The 19,422-nt window shown below is 36.7% G+C and overlaps 1 protein-coding gene across 6 annotated transcripts in view; it reads right to left on the bottom strand.

Annotated features, from left to right (window-relative positions):
* PTGER3 (prostaglandin E receptor 3) overlaps nt 1–19,422 on the bottom strand; it is a 211,343-nt gene that overhangs the window by 106,052 nt on the left and 85,869 nt on the right. Inside the window, exons 3-4 of one of the 6 annotated variants that reach the window (XM_016940265.4) lie at nt 19,315–19,406; nt 13,449–16,798 (exon numbers count right to left, since the gene is read on the bottom strand). The exons of 4 other annotated variants lie outside the window; for them this stretch is intronic. In XM_016940265.4, the coding sequence (XP_016795754.1) occupies nt 16,795–16,798; nt 19,315–19,406 (96 nt within the window). In that variant the 3' untranslated portion in view covers nt 13,449–16,794. Of the gene's footprint in view, nt 1–13,448; nt 16,799–19,314; nt 19,407–19,422 lie in introns of those variants that run through there. One more of the 6 variants, XM_063800395.1, reaches the window with a different exon arrangement.

The following is a 19,422-nucleotide window of genomic DNA, read 5'->3' as shown; positions in this document are numbered from 1 at the left end:
GAATTTTAATCTCTACCTATATGAAAAAAGAGAGAAGAGAATAGGGAAGGAAGCTAAGATTTTAGTCTCATCATTTCTTTAAGAAACTATAATTATTGTCTTATGGCTAACATAATTTCTAACATCAATCTATTTGCAGTCAGTTGTAAACATTGAAAATGTTTTGAAACTTACAGTGGAAATACAGAATTTGTAGCCAGACAAACTTGAGTTTGAATTCTAATAACACCACATAAATCTATAGGCCTTGAGGAAGTAAGTTAATTAAGCCATAAATTAGAGATGAGCCTCAAGCTTCTTATCTCTGAAATGAAAGTTTATAATAATAATCTCATAGAAAGGCGGTGGCTATCACATGACATAGTGGATATAAAGCACTTATAGATTATAAACTTTAAAAAAGTTTACTTCCCTTTTCTCTTTGCATCAGATAGATTCTCATCATTCTAGAAATAACCTGATTCTTATTCCCAAGTAGTGCACAATCAAGTGGATTTTATTCACTTAGTAAGTATTCAAAGAGAGAAAGTGAGAAGCAGAGAAGAAAGATGGAGGAAAGGAAGAAGGGAAGGAAGACAAGGAGGAAGGGAGAGAGGGGAAAAGTCCTGCTAAGAAAAACAATACTAAAATCAGATGGAGACATGTTCCTTCTCTGCATGATCTAATATTGTTCTGTTAGTAGAGATTGGAAGTACTTGGAGTTATCCATCCTGCCCTTGTCCTCTTTCCCCAATAGAAATACAGGAAATAAAAAAAGTTTTATAACACTTCCGTTAATATCACTAGAAATTGGTCATTAGTTCTCAAAGCAGAACTTCTTGCTTGATATATATTTGGCCCTATTTGATTTTATCATTCATTCAAGGGTGGAATTGTTACAGAAATATATTCTACGCCACTAATCCCATCACTATGCACAATTATACATTTATTTTTTAGACAACCGACCAGATTCCAAATGTAAACCTGAAAGACCTAAAGAAATTTTTCAACACCCAGTCTAGGACTGATCTTAACTGGACTTTGGCTGTCTATGGCATCTCAAGTAGCTATTTCCAACTTCACTGTAGAGGACAGCCATTACAGGTTTGGGCAGCTATCTCCACCATGAGAAAGAGTTAATTTTTTGTATAATTTTGAAGTCTGAGTGAAGTTGAAGTGTGAATTCATTACAGGATATCGTGAATGTTGTTAAGTGGATCATACGAATGCAGTTCCCTCTATATTTCCTATAATGATTTTTATATACTCTAAGTAATTACAGGCATTTATATTTATAATTAGCCTTTTGGGGGAACCATTTTAAGAAAATGATTTGTTCAGCTGTGTACCAGATTAGTATCAGCCGGGTGTTTGTCAAATACCACCGTAACTGGGAAAACACAGCAAGAAGTGTTGATACAAAAAGAACTTTAGAAATATGCTTAAAGTTTCATTTTTTTCCCAAAAAATAGTTGCATCACTTCTTAGAACACAAGTACATGTCTTTCAAACACGATTTTTTTCTTTAAAAAGTGGGGCATGGGTACACAAATACAGTGATGAAATGAAAAAATACAATCAATGGAATTTTACTGGCACAACGTAAAGGTCAGGATAAGACTAACAATACAAGCATTAGAAACAACACTGAGCAATGTTCTGAAAGATCATGAACTGCCTTTAGAGGCTTCTAAAGCACCAAGATGAATTGGTGCCAACAACTGGACTATGGAGTCAAGAGACCAGCAGAGGCAGTTGACCCAAACTCAAGATGAAACTTTTATAAATAAATATAGGCCGAGTGCGGTGGCTCACAGCTGTAATCCTGACACTTTGGGAAGCGGAAGTGGGCAGATCACTTGAGGCCAGGGGTTCGAGAACAGCCTGGCCAACATGGTGAAACCGCATCTCGACTAAAAAATACAAAAATTAGCCAGGTGAGGTGGCCCATGCCTGTAATCCCAGCTACTTGGGAGGTTGAGGCAGGAGAATTGCTTGAGCCAGGGAGTCGGAGGTTCCTGTGAGGCGAGATTTTGCCACTGCACTCCAGCCTAGGTGACAGAACAAGACTCTGTCTTAATAATAATAACAATAGAAGTAAAGATGTTTGTTATATTCTTGTGAAGGTTTGTCTGTGTACAGGACAGAATCGTAAATTAAAATCCCCAAATAAGAAAGTCTGAGTCAAGAAGGCAACAGTGAGACAACTATTACCCTCTGTTTTCAGTAATAACATCATACATCTATTCGAATGTCCCCTTGTCCAAAGAATTATGTAAACCTTAATAATCTTTTAAATGGGCATCATCTGATTTCCTTTCAAACTTCAACCCCTAAATGAGTATATTGCTCTGATTTGGAAACTACCAGGGAGAAATCTGACTATTCAAAGCAGTGAAGTCAACCTGAGTTGATAATGTAACTGCAGGCATTCCTACAACATTTCATCCTCTCCAATATAAATAGAGCAATTTGACCTTCATTTAACTTGATCATTTAAAATCCATTATGAACAACATAAATATCTTTCCCACCATGTGCTTTAAAAACTTTGTACTATTTATTTTTTTGCAGGGAAAACTTCCAGATAATACAGGGTCAGAAATCTGACCACTTTTGAATTCTCTTCCTTTTTAAAATTTATTTTTAAATTTATAATTGACACAATAATATTACATATTTCTGGGGTACAATGTGATGTTTTGAGGCACATGTACATAGTGTAATGATCAAATTGGAGTAGTTATCATATCCATCATTTTAGACATTTCTTTGTGGTGACAACCTTCAAAATCTTCTCTTCTAGCTATCTTGAATATGTAGTACAATGCTATTTTTCTATAGTCAGTGTATTGTGTAATACAACATCAAAACTTATTCTTCCTGTATAATTTAATGTTGCAGCAATTGACCAACCTTTTGTTGTCCCCCCTTCCAGCCTTTGGTAGCCACTATTTTACTCTCTATTTCTATGAAATCAATGTTTTTAGATTTCACATGAGTGAGATTATGCAGTTTGTCTTTCTGTGTCTAGCTTATTTCACATAATATAATGTCCTCCAGGTTCATCTACGTTGCTTCAACTGACATGATTTCATTCTGTGTTATGGTTAAATGGAATTCTATTGTGTGTCTGCATGTGTGTGTGTTTGTGTGTATAACAATTTTTAATCCATTCATCTGTAGATGGTCATCTAGGTTCATTCCATATCTTGACTACTGTGAATAGCACTATAATAAACATGGGTGTGCAGATGTATCATCAACATACCGATTTCATTTTCTTTGATATATGCCCAGTAATGAGCTTGCTAGATCAAATGGTAGTCTATTTCTAGTTTTTAAAGGAAACTTTATACTGTTTTCCATAATGGCTGTATTACCTTATATTTCCACCAATCGTGTGTAAGAGTTCCCTTTCCTTTGCCAGCATGTTTGTCTTTTTGAAAAAAGCTGTTTTAACTGCGGTGAGGTGATACCATTGTGGTTTTGATGAGCATTCCTCAGGTGATTAGTGAAGTTTTGCATTTTTAATCTATCTGTTGGTTATTTGTATGTACTCTTGTGAAAAAAATGTCTATTCAGGTCTTTTGCCATTTTTTATCTGATTTTTTGTGTTTTGGCCATTGAGTTGTTGAGTTTTTTATATAATCAGGGTATTAACTTATTATCAGATGCATAGTTTGCAAATATTTCTCTCATTCTGTAGATTTTGTTTTCACTTCATTGATCATTTCCTTTGCTGTACAGAAGCTTTTTAGTTTTATGTAATCTCATTTGTCTATTTTAGCTTTTGTTGCCAGGGCTTTTGAAGTTTTATTCAAAAAACCTTTTCCCAGTTCAATTTCATGAAGCATTTCCTCTATCTTTTGCTGTAGTAGTTTCATAGTTTGGATCTTATGTTTGAGTCTTTAATCCAGTTAGAGTTGATTTTTGTATACTGTGAGAGATGGGGGTCTAGTTTCATGCTTCTGCATGTGGCTATCCATTTTTTTCAGCACCATTTATTGAAGAGATTGTCCTTTCCCCAATGTGTGTTCTTGGCATCTTCGTCAAAAATCAGTTGGCTGTAAATGCATGAATTTATTTCTTGGTTCTCTATTCCATTGATCTATGTGTCTATTTTTATGCCAGTATTATTCTGTGTTGGTTACTAGAGCTTTGTAGTATATTTCGAAGTCAGATAGTGTGATGCATCTAGCTTTGTCTTTTTTGCTCAGAATTGCTGTGGCTATCTGGGTCTTCCGTGGTTCCACATAAATTTTAAAATTGTTTTTTCTATTTCTGTGAGGAATGTCACTAGTATTTTGATAAGAATTGCATTGAATCTGTAGATTGCATTGAATCTGTAGATTGGGGTAATATGGAAATTTTAATGATTGTTTTCTCCAATCCATGAACATAGGATATCTTTCAATTTATTTGTGTCCTCTTCAATTTTTTTTTTTTTGAGATGGAGTCTCACTCTGTTGCCTAGGCTGCTGGAGTGCAGTGGCAAGATCTCAGCTCACTGCAACCTCCACCTCCCTGCTCAAATGATTCTATGATTCTCCTGCCTCAGCTTTCCGAGTAGCTGGGATTACAGGCACCTGCCATCATGCTTGACTAATTTTTGTACTTTTAGTAGAGATGGGGTTTCACCATATTGGCGAGGCTGGTTTTGAACTCCTGACCTCGAATGATCCGCCTGCCTCAGCTTCCCAAACTGCTGAGATTACAGGCATGAGCCACTGTGCCTGGCCCCTCTTCAATTTTTTTCATCTATGTTTTATAGATTTCTTAATTGTAGCCAGGGCTGACGTGTCATTGAGATTTTTATTCAATTTTTTAAACACTTTAAGTCCCACAGACAACATCATGTCAGGTCTTTATGATTTTGGAGTTTAGATTTGGTTTCCTCCCTCTATGAACCCTTCTTGTTATAAATTGATTTTGTCACCCCCTTTCAAATTCATATATTGAAGTCCTAATTCCTGGTACCTAATGCGACCTTATTTGAAAATAAGGTCATTGTAGATAGAATTAGTTAAGATGAGGTAGGATGGCCCCTAAATCAATATAACTGGTGTTCTTTAAAAAGTGGGAACACACACATTCAGGGAGAACACTATGTGAACCTAAAGGCATAGATGGGTATGCATCTACAAACCAAGAAACTCCAAAGCTTGCTGGCAGAAGCTATAAGAAAGGGATGGAGCAGGTTTTTCCCTCACAGCTCATGGAAGAAACCAACAGTGCCAACAACTTGATCCTGGACTTCCAGCCTCCAGAACTGTGAGGTAATAAATTTCTGTTGCTTAAACCACTCAGCATGTGGTATTTCATGATGGCAACCCTAAGAAACTAACACTAATACACTTTCTTCACAGTTGTGCCAGAAAATTGTCTCATTAGCTGATTAGTGACTCCCTTATTATTTCTGCTTTTGTACATTGAGTGGGAATATTTGCATATCATTGATGCCAGAATCTATCCTTCGAAATGATGGCCATTTTAAAAATGGATAATATCTTTAAGCATTGCCTTGCCCTTCCAAAAGGTGAAAAAAAAGTGAGGCTTGGTAAGGAGGACAAGATCTGCTAAAACTTGCCATTAAAAAATATTATAGCAGATCTCTGGATACGTTCCAGTATTAAAACACATTTGTCAAAAATATGAGAAATGAGAGACCATACTACCAATGTCATTCTATCAATGTCTTTAAGATGAGAGCAAAGAAGCAAGAGGATCAAGGAGGAAAATAATAAAGAATCCTTGCTATCAAGCAGAAAGGGGATTGGCCTTGATCAGTGGGAAAGTTAAAAAGGGCCACAAAATTAAACTGCTCCTTAAAAAATAGAAAAGGAGATAATGAAGTCAAGGGAAAAGCAACATTAGTATCTGGATTTAATTCATGACCTTCTTAGTCCTAGGAGAATTTGGGCCAGGAGAATTTCCTAATCAGCAGCTGCACTCCCCACTTCTAGCTCTCTGGGCCACATTTGACAAATGTAGATCTGAAGCTTTAGTATGGATGAGAATGACCAGAGGTCTTCTAAAACAGATTGCTGTCTCTCTTCCCACTCCACCCCATAGTTGCCAATTCATAGGTCTGGAGTGGGGTCCCAATAACTTGCATTTTTAACAAGTTCCCAGGTAATGCTGATGCTGCTGATCTGGAGGCAATACTTTAAGAACCACTGGACTATATCAATGTCAAACCTGCCTGATGAGAAGAATCACCTGGAAGGTTTAAAAAAATGCAAAATCCTCGGCCCCATGCCAGACTTTCCGACTCAACCTCCAGGGAAAAGCCTAGAATTTTCTATTTCAACAATCCTGCCTGATTAATATGATTAGGCGAGTTTGGAAAATGCTACACCAAATCTCTATAAATTCCCTTTTTTTAGCATCTGTTGTTTTTCCACTTGGTTTCAGTGAATTTTGCAATACGGCAGTAGCTATGTGATGAGCTAAGAGTAGCACAAGTACTAGGTTCTGTACCTTGAATTTCCTGATCCCATTGGCTGACCACAGTACCCTGCTTTTTCGTTTTATGAACAGGTGCCTTGGGAGAGAGTCTTCCTTAATCCCAACTGGCCCTGGTATCATGATGTCATCCAGAGGCCACTCTGAAACCGACTCAGATGATGTAGCCTTCACTGGTAATTCTCTGCTTATCTTTCACTCTTTCTTATCATACAACATGCATATTTTGCTCTGAATATTAATGGTGGCTCTAGCCTCAGGCTGTTTCCTCTTAACTTTGAAAGTATTTACGTGTGAGTTATGCTCTACAAGTTTTATTTCAAAAGCACTTTCTCTTTATTTGGGAGGAATATTCTTGCTGGCACTTGCAGAGGAAATCCCATTGGTTCAGCAGATGGCTAATGATAATTGAAGTTAACTCTTTAGAGAACAATTAGAGATTTCCAAAAGGATTGTAGTAAAATTGCTTAGGGCCCTATCATGCCCATCTGCTGCTTTTGAGAACATGTAATTCCTATCTCTTAGATCCAAATTCCAGCCACAAACTCAAAGTTGAGGCACCCTGTAAATGGCTTTCTTTGGACCTTCTTTGCCTTTTGGGGATTTGTAATTATTCTAAATATAGTGACCTGATATAGTTTAGCTCTAATTTTTGCAGCAGCACTGCAAGTAGATGTTACTCTATTTTACAAATAAGAAAACTGAGGCTAAACAAGATCAGATATAGAGTCTTGAAGATTATACAACTGCCTAGTATCAGTCAGGATTCAAACCCACAGCTACCCAACTTACAAGCCTGAGCTGCTCCTCCAAGACGACTCTATTCTACTTTTGAAGAAATGTGGGGTCAGGTTTGAGAGCAACATTTTCATTTGTTATTTTTCCTGGAGTTTCCAAGATTGTGTTTAAATTCTACCAAGTGAGAAAAGGTTACAACAATCATCCTTAGTTTTGTTTGCTATCTCAACAGGACTCTGCGTGCTTTGATTCTAAATGTAAAATTAGCTCTGTCTGTTACAGGAAAGCCATCAACTGGGTAGTGTATTAGTCTGTTCCCTCACTGCCAACAAAGACATACCTGAGACTGGGCAATCTATAAAAAAAAAAGAGGTTCAACTGACTCACAGTTCCATATGTCTGGGGAAGCCTCCTCACACTTCATGGTGGAAGGTGAATGAGGAGCAAAGTCATGTCTTACATGGCGGCAGGCAAGAGAGTGTGTGCAAGGGAACTCCCCTTTATAAAACCATCAGATCTCATGAGACTTATTCACCATCATGAGAACAGAACAGGAAAGACCTGACCCCATGATTCAATTACCTCCCCTCAGGTCCCTCCCACAACATGTGGGAATTCTGGGAGCTACAATTCAAGATGAGATTTGGGTGGGGACATAGCCAGATCATATCATTCCACTCTTGACCCCTCCCAAATCTATGCCCTCACATTTCAAAACCAATCATGCCTTCCCAACACTCCCCCAAAGTCTTAACTCATTTCAGCATTAACTCAAAAGTCTGCAGTCCAAAGTCTCATCTGAGACAAGGCAAGTCCCTTGCCTGTAAAATCAAAACCAAGTTAGTTACTTCCTAGATACAATGGGGGTACAGGCATTTGGTAAATATAGCTATTCCACATGGTAGCAATTGGCCAAAATGAAGGGGCTACAGGCCCCACCCAAGTATGAATTTCAGTGAGGCAGTCAAATCTTAAAGCTCCAAAATGATCTCCTTTGACTCCATGTCTCACATCCAGGTCACGCCAATGCAAAAGGTGGGTTCTCATAATCTGAGACAGCTCTGTCCCTCTGGCTTTGCAGGGTACATCCCCCCTCTTGACTGATTTCACGGGCTGGCATTGAGTATCTAAGGCTTTTCCAGGCATACCGCACACGCCTTTGGCAGATCCACATTCTGGGGTCTGCAGGATGGGAGCCCTCCTCTGATGGCTCTACTAGGCAGTGTCTCAGTGGGGACTCCGCATGGGGGTTCCAACCTCACATCTTCCCTCCATACTGCCCTAGCAGAGGCTCTCCATGAGGGCCCTGACCCTGCAGCCAATCTCTGGATATCCAGGCATCTGCACACATCCTCTGAAATCCAGGAAGAGGCACCCAAACTTCAATTCCTGGCCTCTGTGTACCTGCAGGCCCAACACCGTGTGGAAGCTGCCAAGGCCCAGGGCCTGCACCCTCTGAAGCCACTGCCTGAACGGTACCTTGGCTCCCTCTAGCCATGGCTGGAGCAGCTGCAGGGTGCCAAGCCCCTAGGCTGCACACAGCAGGGGGGCCCAGGAAACCACTTTTTCTCTCCTAAGCCTCCAAGCCTGCGATGGAGGGGCTACCAGGAAGGTCTCCAACATGCCCTGGAGACATTTTTTCCATTTTCTTGGTGATTCACATTGGGCTCCTGGTTACTTATGCAAATTTCTGATGCAGGCGTGAATTTCTCCCCAGAAAATGGGTTTTTCTTTTCTATTGCATGGTCAGGCTGCAAATTTTCCAAACTTTAATGCTTCACTTCCTCTTGAACATTTTGCTACCTAGAAATTTCTTCCACCAGATATCCCAAAGCATCTCTCTCAAGTTCAAAGTTCCACATATATCTAGGGCAGAGGCTAAAAACCGTCAGTCTCTTTGCTAAAGCACAGCAAGAGTCACCTTTGTTCCAGTTCCCAACGAGTTCCTTATCTCCATCTGAGACCATGTCAGCCTGGACTTCATTGTCCACATCACTATCAGCATTTTGCCCTAAGCCATTCAACACGTCTCTAGGAAGTTCCATACTTTCCAACATCTTTCTGCCCTCTGAGCCCTCCAATTCTCTAGGAAGTTCCAAACTTCCCACATTTTCCTATCTTCTGAGCCCTGCACACTGTTTCAACCTCTACCTATCACCCAGTTCCAAACTTGTTTCCACATTCTCAGGTGCCCTTTATAGCAACACTCAATTTACTGTATCAGTCTGTTTCCATGCTGCCAACAAAAACATAGCTAAAACGGGCAATCTATAAAGGAAAGAGGTTCAATTGACTCACAGCTCTACATAGCTGAGGAGGCCTCACAATCATGGCAGGAGGTGAATGAGGAGCAAAGTCATGTCTTACATGGCAGCAGGAAAGACAGCATGTGCAGGGGAACTCCCCTTTATAAAACCATCATCTCTTGTGAGATGTATTCACTATCATGAGAACAGACAGGAAAGACCCGCCCCATGATTCAATTACTTCCCAGTGGGTCCCTCCCATGACAGGTGGGAATTATGGGAGCTACAATTCAAGATGAGATTTGGGTAGGGACAGAGCCAAACCATATCAAGTGGTTATTCAGAAAATGTGACTAACTATTGGTTTTAAGTAACAAAAGGATGGATTCAGTCTTGAATTATCTTGAATTATTATTTTTGCTCAAACTTTCATAGTTGATTGTTGCATATCTTCTTTCTGTTCTTTCTTTCTTCAGCAAGAATTTGTTTGTACCAGCTCTATGCCATACACTGTGATAGACACACCAGACGTGGAAGTGAGAAATACGGTTCCCATCTTGGATAGCAAAGAAGATGGACAAATAAACCAACAAATTAAACACAGAAAAATGTTTTCTAAAGGAAGGAGGTTTCTTGAAGGAAGTGGTACTTCTGTTGAAATATGAAAGATGAGTGAGGGTTAGTCACATACAGAAAGGGAGAAGGGAGTATCCAATGTAGATAGAACAGCATATGAAAAGCACAGAGATGTGAGAGAGCAGGTAGGCATTGCTGTAAATCCAGGTGGATGTAAAAAAAATTCAGAGCCTTGCAGGAACTAGGTTGTAGAAAGCTCTGTGGACTAAGTTTAGTTGGTTTAACTTTATCCTAAAAGTCACAGGAAAATATTAAAGATGTTTAAAAAGAAAAAAAACAGATTTTCATTTTATTAACAAAACATAACTCTGGCAGCAGGTGTGGAAAATGGATGGAGGGGCCAAGACCAGAAGAAAGACACCTGTTACTGAAGCAATGCAGATGGGAAATGATGGAGACCTAGATGTAGACCATGCCAGCAAAGACGGAGGGGCAGAATTGAGTACTACTTGTAGAACTAATGTAACTTACAGGATGATTAGATACATAGAAAGGAGACTAACTCAATCCTTTATTTTTCTTCCTTTTTCAAAAGTTTTTTTTAAGACTATATTACTATATTTTCCCCATTCCCTCCATTCTTAATATGACAGTTAGCTAATTTTACTTGAATACCTATGTCTTATTCTTTACCAACACCACTAAGCAGCAGCATCTCCCTATCACCACCACAACAAGCAGCAAGTGTTTATGGAGCACCTCTTACTAAATTATCCTTTGTCTTGTTTTGTGACAAATTTACATTCCTCTCTGCTTTACTTTTGCTTTATCCTGTATTTTTCATTGTTCTGTGGTTTAGCGTGTATTTTCTTCTGCTCTTCCAGGACCGTAGGATTTCAGAGCTTGTTACTTAAGTTCTCAGGTTTTTGATATGTACTTGGAATTTTATTTTTTACTACTTTCTCAAAGTAATGCTCCACAAATATTTCTTATGTAATTCCAATGCATCTAAAGAGATTTAGCATTTGAGTTTTATGTTAAATCAATAAATGGATTAAAGCCATAATTAGCAATCACCAACTTTTATCTGGAAATAAACTGAAAACTATTATTCATTTACTAAGGCTCTGGTGTACTTATTTCTGTAAAGAGAACACTATACTTTGCTCAAAGAAGTGATACAATTTATATTTTCTCCTGTTCTTATGTGTGCAAATTATGTTCATTTTATTGTACAGGCTATATATCTTCTGCAATACCTTCATATGCCTGTAGGTGTAAAGTTAAAATTCAGCTCTTCTGTCAAGGTAAGAAATTAGATAGCTGGCTAAAATAAGTTATTTCAGTGTATACTGCTCAGGTGATGGGTTCACCAAAATCTCACAAATCGCCACTAAAGAACTTACTCAAGTAACCAAATAACACTTGTTCCCCCAAAACCTATAGAAATAAAAAAATTTTTTAAATGAATATAAAAAAAGAAGTTATTAATATGCAGGCTTATATTTATCTATTTTTTCATTGTTTACATTTTTTCTTTATTTCTTCTAAAAAAAACAGGATGCATGCACAAAACGTGCAGGTTTGTTACGTAAGTGTACATGTGCTATGGTGGTTTGCTGCACCTATTGACCCATCCTCTAAGTTCCCTCCCCTCATCCCCGACCCCCCAACAGGCCCTGGTGTGTGTTGCTTCCTTCTCTGTGTCCATGTGTTCTCAATGTTCAGCTCCCACTTATGAATGAGAACATGTGGTGTTTGGTTTTCTGTTCCTGTGTTAGTTTGCTGAGGATGGTGGCTTCCAGCTTCATTCATGTCCCTGCAAAGGACATGATCTCATTCCCTTTTATGACTGCATAGTATTCCATGGTGTATATGAACCACATTTTCTTTATCCAGTCTATCACTGATGGGCATTTGTGTTGGTTCCATGTCTTTGCTATTTTAAATAGTGCTGCAATAAACATACATGTTCATGTGTCTTTATAGTGGAATGATTTCTATTTTGGGGGTATATACCCAGTAATAGGATTACTGGGTCAAATGGTATTTCTGGTTCTAGATCCTTGAGGAATCTCTATACTGTCTTCCACAATGATTGAACTAATTTACATTTTTTCTTAACAGCAGTCATGTCATGCCGTGTTAAAAAAAATACAGATGTTTTCTTCAAGAAGTCTAAGGAAAGACTTCCTTGTACTACTTAAATAAGACTGCCAAAATGGCATAATATCAAAAAAGAAATGTAAATAGAGAATCAACTGCCAACTAAATGCCACCATTACTCACAGTGTGATATCACCTACTTGTCTTAGGCATCATTCATTTATATTATAGTCTGGTCCACCGAGACTATTCATCACATTTTTATTGAGCAATTTCTATGTGCTTAGTACTGACTGTGCTAGGCTCTATAGGTTCTCTGTAGGTGCTTTAAGTCCTGCCCACAATAGCTTACAACGTGGTTGAGATTTAAATAAAAATACAGAAGTTTTTAAAAATATATCTTGTACAAATTACCTTAAAGTAAAAAAAATTCAGATAATGAAAATAAAGCTGTAGAAAATCTAGGATGAGCCTAGAAATATTTTGTATTAATAAAATAGTCGGTAAAAGCCTGGATTAATGAAAAATATGAGGACAGATATTTTTAGGATGGCAATTAAACACTTCTGTAGTCATAACTAAAAATATAATGAGAAGCATATATTTTATACAGATCCTTAAGATACCTGCATAGTGACAATCATCTTAAGAACAGATTTCTTTGAAATGTGCTTCCAATTACTAAGGATGTTGAAAAACTTTTTCTCTTAGTTTATCTGATTTCCTTATAACTTTTATTTCATTATTCATTTAATTTTTGAAAATTGTTCTTATAGATACTAAAAACACAGACCCAAGTCAACTCTGTCTGAATTTTCATATATTCTGTGGATATATTTTATTATGTAAAAGATAATGACTCTACTTTTCTCTTCCCTCCTTGGGAGAACTTAGATAAATATACCTTCTGACGGAAGCCAAAGCTTCTAAACACAATATTCTCTGTTCTCTTACGTATCCCTGGCTAACAGATCTCGGCATGGCTTGGAATGCTTGTTCACATTACCCTGGTCCAACCTCTCTTGGGAACAGCACAGCTGAGTTTTTTGTTTATTTGTTTGTTTATTTTCTTTTACATTGGGTTGCACTGATGCTGAATGAAAGCACTAATGCTGCAATACAATGGGGGCTGGAGTAGGCAGCAGTTCATTTCTTCCAATGCAAAAGCTGTAAGTTTACAAGTACGTGGAATATATTATATGTATAGTCAGGACTCATGTCTATACAGCCCACTTAAAGCATATTAATGTTATATGTTTGTTTCACATATGTATCCCACAGAACTTTACAGTAGTTACTATAATTAAAATAAAACTGTAGATCAAGCATCAGTTCTTCACAAGTAACTTTTTATTGGCAAAGTTCTTAAGGATCTTACTTTATTTTGAGGGTTAGTTCTATCTTTATTACAACCTTGTTGCATAATGACAAGAATTTGTGTTTATCGAAAATAACAAAAATGAAGATGAAGCTACTTGTTAAAAACCAGTGTTTTGCTGAATTACAACCCAGAGTATTTGAGTACACATATAACATAATATAACATTATTTTCAATGAATTTGTACACAATGGATACATTTGTCTAGATTGTAAACAAAAATGTTCTCTGTACCTGCTCAATTTTTCTGTGAAACTAAAACTACTGTAAAAACTAAAGTATTTTCTAAGTATCATATATATATATACTGATATGTATATATAGATATACAGTTTCTCTACATCAGATTTTAAACTAATTGGACAAAGATAATTTCTCATTGTATGAGAAATATCTTTGCCAAATAGTCATTATTTTTCTAACTTTTCTAATTATTTTGTTACTTATTACTTTAACAAAAAAACCTTTAATAAACATGCTATGTAAAACTTCATGTGGGCTGAGCATGGTGGCTCACACTTGTAATCCCAGCACTTTGGGGGGTTGAGGCAAGTGGATCACTTAAGGTTAGGAGTTCAAGACCAGCCTGGCCAACATGGTGAAACCCCGTCTCTACTAAAAATACAAAAATTAGCTGGGAGTGGTGGTGGGTGCCTGTAATCCCAGCTACTCAGGACGCTGAAGCAGGAGAATTGCTTGAACTGGGGAGGCCAAAGTTGCAGTGACCCGAGATCGCACCATTGCACTCCAGCCTGGGCAACAGAGTGAGACTCTGTCTTAAAAACAAACAAATAAACAAACAAAAAGCACTTCTTGTGATTATTCTCCCTGGATGTAGACATTTTTAAACCAGGAAAGTTTAATGTGAAATGACAACAACCACTAACATGAACAACAATATAAAAACAAAAAGCTATCATGTTCACTTATGTTAATCTTGTACATAAATGTTACCTTTGCTGATAATTTACTTAATTAGTAACAACTTTCTAGGTGTCAAACACTACACTAGTGCCAAGAGACCTATGGAAAAAAATTAAGAAACGAGTCCTCTCCACCATGAATTACAGTTTTGTCACATGGGAAGAGACATACAATGAAAATATTCAAGGAATAGTACAATACAATAGTCAAAATGAGTACTGTGTAACTTCAAAGTTGCAGACAGAGGTAAGGAAAAAACAAAAATACTTAAAGTATTCAAGGCCTAAGGACAAGGTGAGATCTGAACATGTGGGAGGTGGGTAGGTTTTGCATGGACAAAAATTATCATGAGGTCTTAAAAACAAGAATAGCATCCAAAGGATGGTTGGGGTTGATTCCGTTCATGACATTTAAACCCACACAGTCAAGAAGCCAGTTTATAGTTGAAATTGAGATTCATATTAAATAGGTAGAAATAAGTCTGGGTAAAGAATCAATCATAGTAAATACTTTCTTAGGATCTATCGTGTAACACTCATTTTATGTACGTTATTATAATTACCCTACAGGTAAGTACTATTATCTTCAATTTATAGATTAATTTATTGAGATGCAATTAACTTTCTCAGAGTCACAGAGCTTGTGAGTGGCACAGCCAGATTTAAATCCAAGTTTGATTCCAAAACTCATGCTTCTGTTACCACATCACTTTGTCTTGTAAACAGAATATCATTGCAGCAAATCTTTCATCCCATTGTGCTGTAAGAAGGAACAGTACACCTGGAATTTTAAAAACTTGAACCTGAATTTGAATTCTTACTTATGTTAGGTATGAAAAATCGGTTAAGCCCTTTATAAACTGTATCATCTTTTGTAAAAATAAAATAGTGAATAGATGACAGCTAGTCACACAGGTGAATGAGGAACAGATAGAAGTAACAGAAGAATGGACATTCTTCTGATGTTGGCAAATACTATGTACTCAATAAAATTCACTGAATTTAAACCTAAGTAAAGGGATTGTGTACAGCATCAGCTTTGTGCTAGTTAAGACCATTTTAAATATAGATTTGGAAGAAAATAGTTATAGTTTATAGCTAATTCACAACTGCTTCTGCTATTTAAGAAGGACTCTACTATTGAGTCATTATAGTTGGCAGAAACGATATGTAGTCACAGCATATGATCCTACAGCAAAACTTCTGATACCATATTTTCATCGCTTCCCAAGATGTCCTATAGGTGACAGCATGGCCTTTAGCATGGTACCTACAGAGGAGACACTCAGTAAATATGTGGTGAATTAAGTAAATGAGGGGACAGAAGAAAGGGAGGAAGAGAAAAAAAAGGACAAGAAGAAGAAAAGCTGATTGAATTTAAAAGCAGGTAATGGCATATCAGTTGAAAACTATTAGATGACTCAAGTATATCTTTTAGAAGTCCACAAAGTTTTTTATTTTAATACAGACAAAATAGATTCTTTTATTTTATAAAAATGTAATAAAGTTTGTTATTCAACAGCTGTTATTTATTAATTTTGCCTTTGTATATGCTGCCAGCAAAGAAATATTAAGAAATCCTGACTTGGTCATGGTGAATCAGAAGGCCTACCTGGATTTTTTTATCACTCTAACTGCGCAGCTAATCATTCAACCTCAAATTTGTTTTTTATGACACTCCAAGGATGCCCTTAGCTGCATCACTCCTTTGTTGTCAAAAACTTAGAAATAACAATTAAGCAGATTCCTGAGTTGCTTAGGAACATAACTAGAATTGAGACTTAGGAACTTTTAGTTCCATGCTAAGCCCACAGGGACACAACATCTCTAAAACATTAATCATAATTGGGCACAAATATTTTTTGTCACGATTCCCTCCTGCCCTCATTTGCTTTTATATCTCATTAAGTTCATATCCTATTAATTGAATTATCGCTCTCAATATGTTGACTTTTCACCATCATAAGCTTATACTGATTTTTCAAACTCATATTGCAAAAGCAAGCTATCATGAAATGTAAAGATGTCCACTTTGGTTAAGATTCACGTAAAGGTTTGAAGTTGGAGAAAACTCCTGGAACACAGGTCTTTCTTTTCATCACTTTTCCTCCAATCATCATCTGTGAAATTCTTCCCAACTTCTTAAATGCATATTCAAAATCCCATCCAAGAAACCAATCTAATATTCAGAGGCATGGATTATAATAATAAAGTTGATCTCCATGGGTATTACTGACAAAACAATCATTAAAATAAAAAGATAAAAATGAAGAAATAATCCAAATCAAAATATATAATTATCCTTCTCAGGTGGGAAGAAATACGCAAATTCAGGGAAGCAGGAATTGCAATAAAATGTCCAACTCCGTTCTTTCATTATCTGTTAGAATAGAGAGAGAAAGATGCAATAAGCATGGATGGGGATTATTTTTTTTAAATTTTGTGTATGGTGTGAGGAGTAAAATATAAGTAATAAATTTGTTTGCTTTAAACGTTTAAAACATTCTCTTTTGAAGTAATTACATGTGTTTTATTTTTAAAAAAGCAATTGTAGGCACAATAAATGGTCAAATAATCTTGTTGTAAAAACAAGTTTCAATTAGTATATAACTCTAGTCTAAAAAGAAATAAGGAAGAATAGAAGCTGAAATAGCCAGGAAATAGAATATTTTCCTATCAAAACATCAAAGTAGGCCAGACGTGGTGGTTCATGCCTGTAATCCCAGCATTTTGGGAGGCCGAGGCGAGTGGATCATGAGGTCAAGAGATCAAGACCATCCTGGTCAACATGGTGAAACCCCATCTCTACTAATACAAAAATTAGCTGGGTGTGGTGGTGTGCACCTGTAGTCCCAGCTACTTGGGAGGCTGAGGCAGGAGAATCGCTTGAATCTGGGAGGTGGAGGTTGCAGTGAGCCAAGATCATGCCACTGTACTCCAGCCTGTTGACAGAGTGAGACTCCATCTCAAAAAAACATAAATAAATTAATTCATTAATTAAAGTATTCTGTTTATTTTTTAAAGATAGTACACAGTGCCAATTAGTATAAAGCAAATTTTATCACACATGGTTGATGAAATTTTAAATCTAATTATTTTCGCAAACAGTCTGTCTACATGTATCTTTAAAGAACATTAAATATTACACATTACTTATTCCATAAATTCTCCTTATGGTAAAATATATATATATATAAACAGTTTTTTCAAACCTCTGCCTTTCAGTACTTGGGTAATGATACAGTAATATTTTCATCAATGTGGCAAATTTGACCACAAAATTGACCATATGGTTAAGTAAGCTACAGTGTATTATTTAGATAACCTATTACATAAATATTAAAATGGCTTCACAAAGAATTTGCAAATAGTCTGAGAAATGCTTATTTTATGCTAAATAAAATGAGAACAAGATTAAAAAATGTATATCATAATATTAACATAAGTATGTAAAACAAAATTAAAAAACTGCAGGAAAAAAGAATAGAAAAACATACACTAACACGATACTGAATTTTTACTGACTAGTGAGACTAAAGTTTAGTAAGCTGCTTTTCTTTCTAATTTTCATCATTTTCCAAAGTTTCCATAGAGAACAGGGCTTATTTTTGTAACTGAGCAAAAGTATAATAAGATTTACTTTAAAAAATTAAAAATGGAGTTAGAGTGAACCTACCAAAAAAGAGATGGAAACAAGGTATCGCTCTTCGTTTCCCTTCATTGGTTTTCTAGGGAAATCTGTATTAACAGCAAAACAGTACCCAGTGTGCACGTGTGTGTGTGTATGTGTGTGTGTGTTATAGACATAGATAGATAGACAGATAGATAGATAGATAGATATAGATAGATAGATGATAGATGATAGATAGATAGATAGATAGATAGATAGATGTGGGGAAGGATATAGGATTATAAATGTGAGTTGAGTAAAAATTGTATTGGCCTCATGATTTTTAAGCTGTTTTCCAGAATCAACCAGCTTGTTCTTATCCTGTAAGTGGCACACTATATATCTCTATTGAAAAAACACATTCATCTCTTCCTCTGAAAAACAGGAAAAATTCTCTCAGTTCCCTCAACCATGAGGTTAAATGTCTAAAGAAATTGAGCTGCTTGAATGTTCATATCCATTATAACAACTTGTACCGAGCAGAGGCGTTACTGTACCTGACATTACCCAGAGAATAAAATAAAATGAGCATGCTTTTTCACTAAAATGAAGAGTTCAACTCATTTGATAAGTCAACTGTGTTATCTCTGAAAAAATAAACCTTTTCACAGTCCTTCTTAAAAAGAAAAAAATCACACAATGCTATAATTCCCAGCAGACTTTCCATTCAATTAGCCATTAACAGAAATACTAAAAAGAGGTGCTTGAGGGAAGAAACTAAAGCTCAAAATTTGATATGGCCAATCATACATGACATTTGGGATTAAGTTCTGCCTTTTAGAGTACTCATTCATTGAAGTACATGTTTTATTCAAAATAGATCTAATCAAAAATGCGACTAAGAGTGTGCTAGCCATATGAGCCATATGGCGAACACGCTGGATTCTGATACCTAATTAAAATAGGAGTGGCCTAGCCTTAACATACTCCTGGAAACTGTCCTTACTATGAAAAAATCAGTGACTTACAGATTCTTTCATGGCAAGAGACTTGATCAGTCACAAGATCAGACTCAAGCCAGTTTCAAAAAACTCTTGGTTGGAGGAAACTTAAGTAAAGTTAAAAACAACAACTCCTCTAAGGAATCTAGCACTCTTAATCAGATGTATATGTTTAATTTGCATTTTAATTCTCAGAGATGGTCTGCCTTTGTAGCATCAACTCCGATTAGAACAGAGATACGGGGGAAGGCTATGCTATAAATCCCGGCAGTTTCTAAATCTCACCTTTCCAAATGGTCGCTCCACATCAAGGTTGAGGAACACTGGCGGGGTAAGGAGGTGGAGCTGGATGCATAGTTGTTTGTGTGGTACCTGATCTGTGAACAGACAGAG

This window comes from Pan troglodytes, chromosome 1 (assembly GCF_028858775.2).
Source record: "Pan troglodytes isolate AG18354 chromosome 1, NHGRI_mPanTro3-v2.0_pri, whole genome shotgun sequence".
Taxonomy (NCBI): Eukaryota; Metazoa; Chordata; class Mammalia; order Primates; family Hominidae; genus Pan; species Pan troglodytes.
Note: the sequence above shows the minus strand (reverse complement) of the source record. Positions and strands in the feature narration are given on the sequence as shown.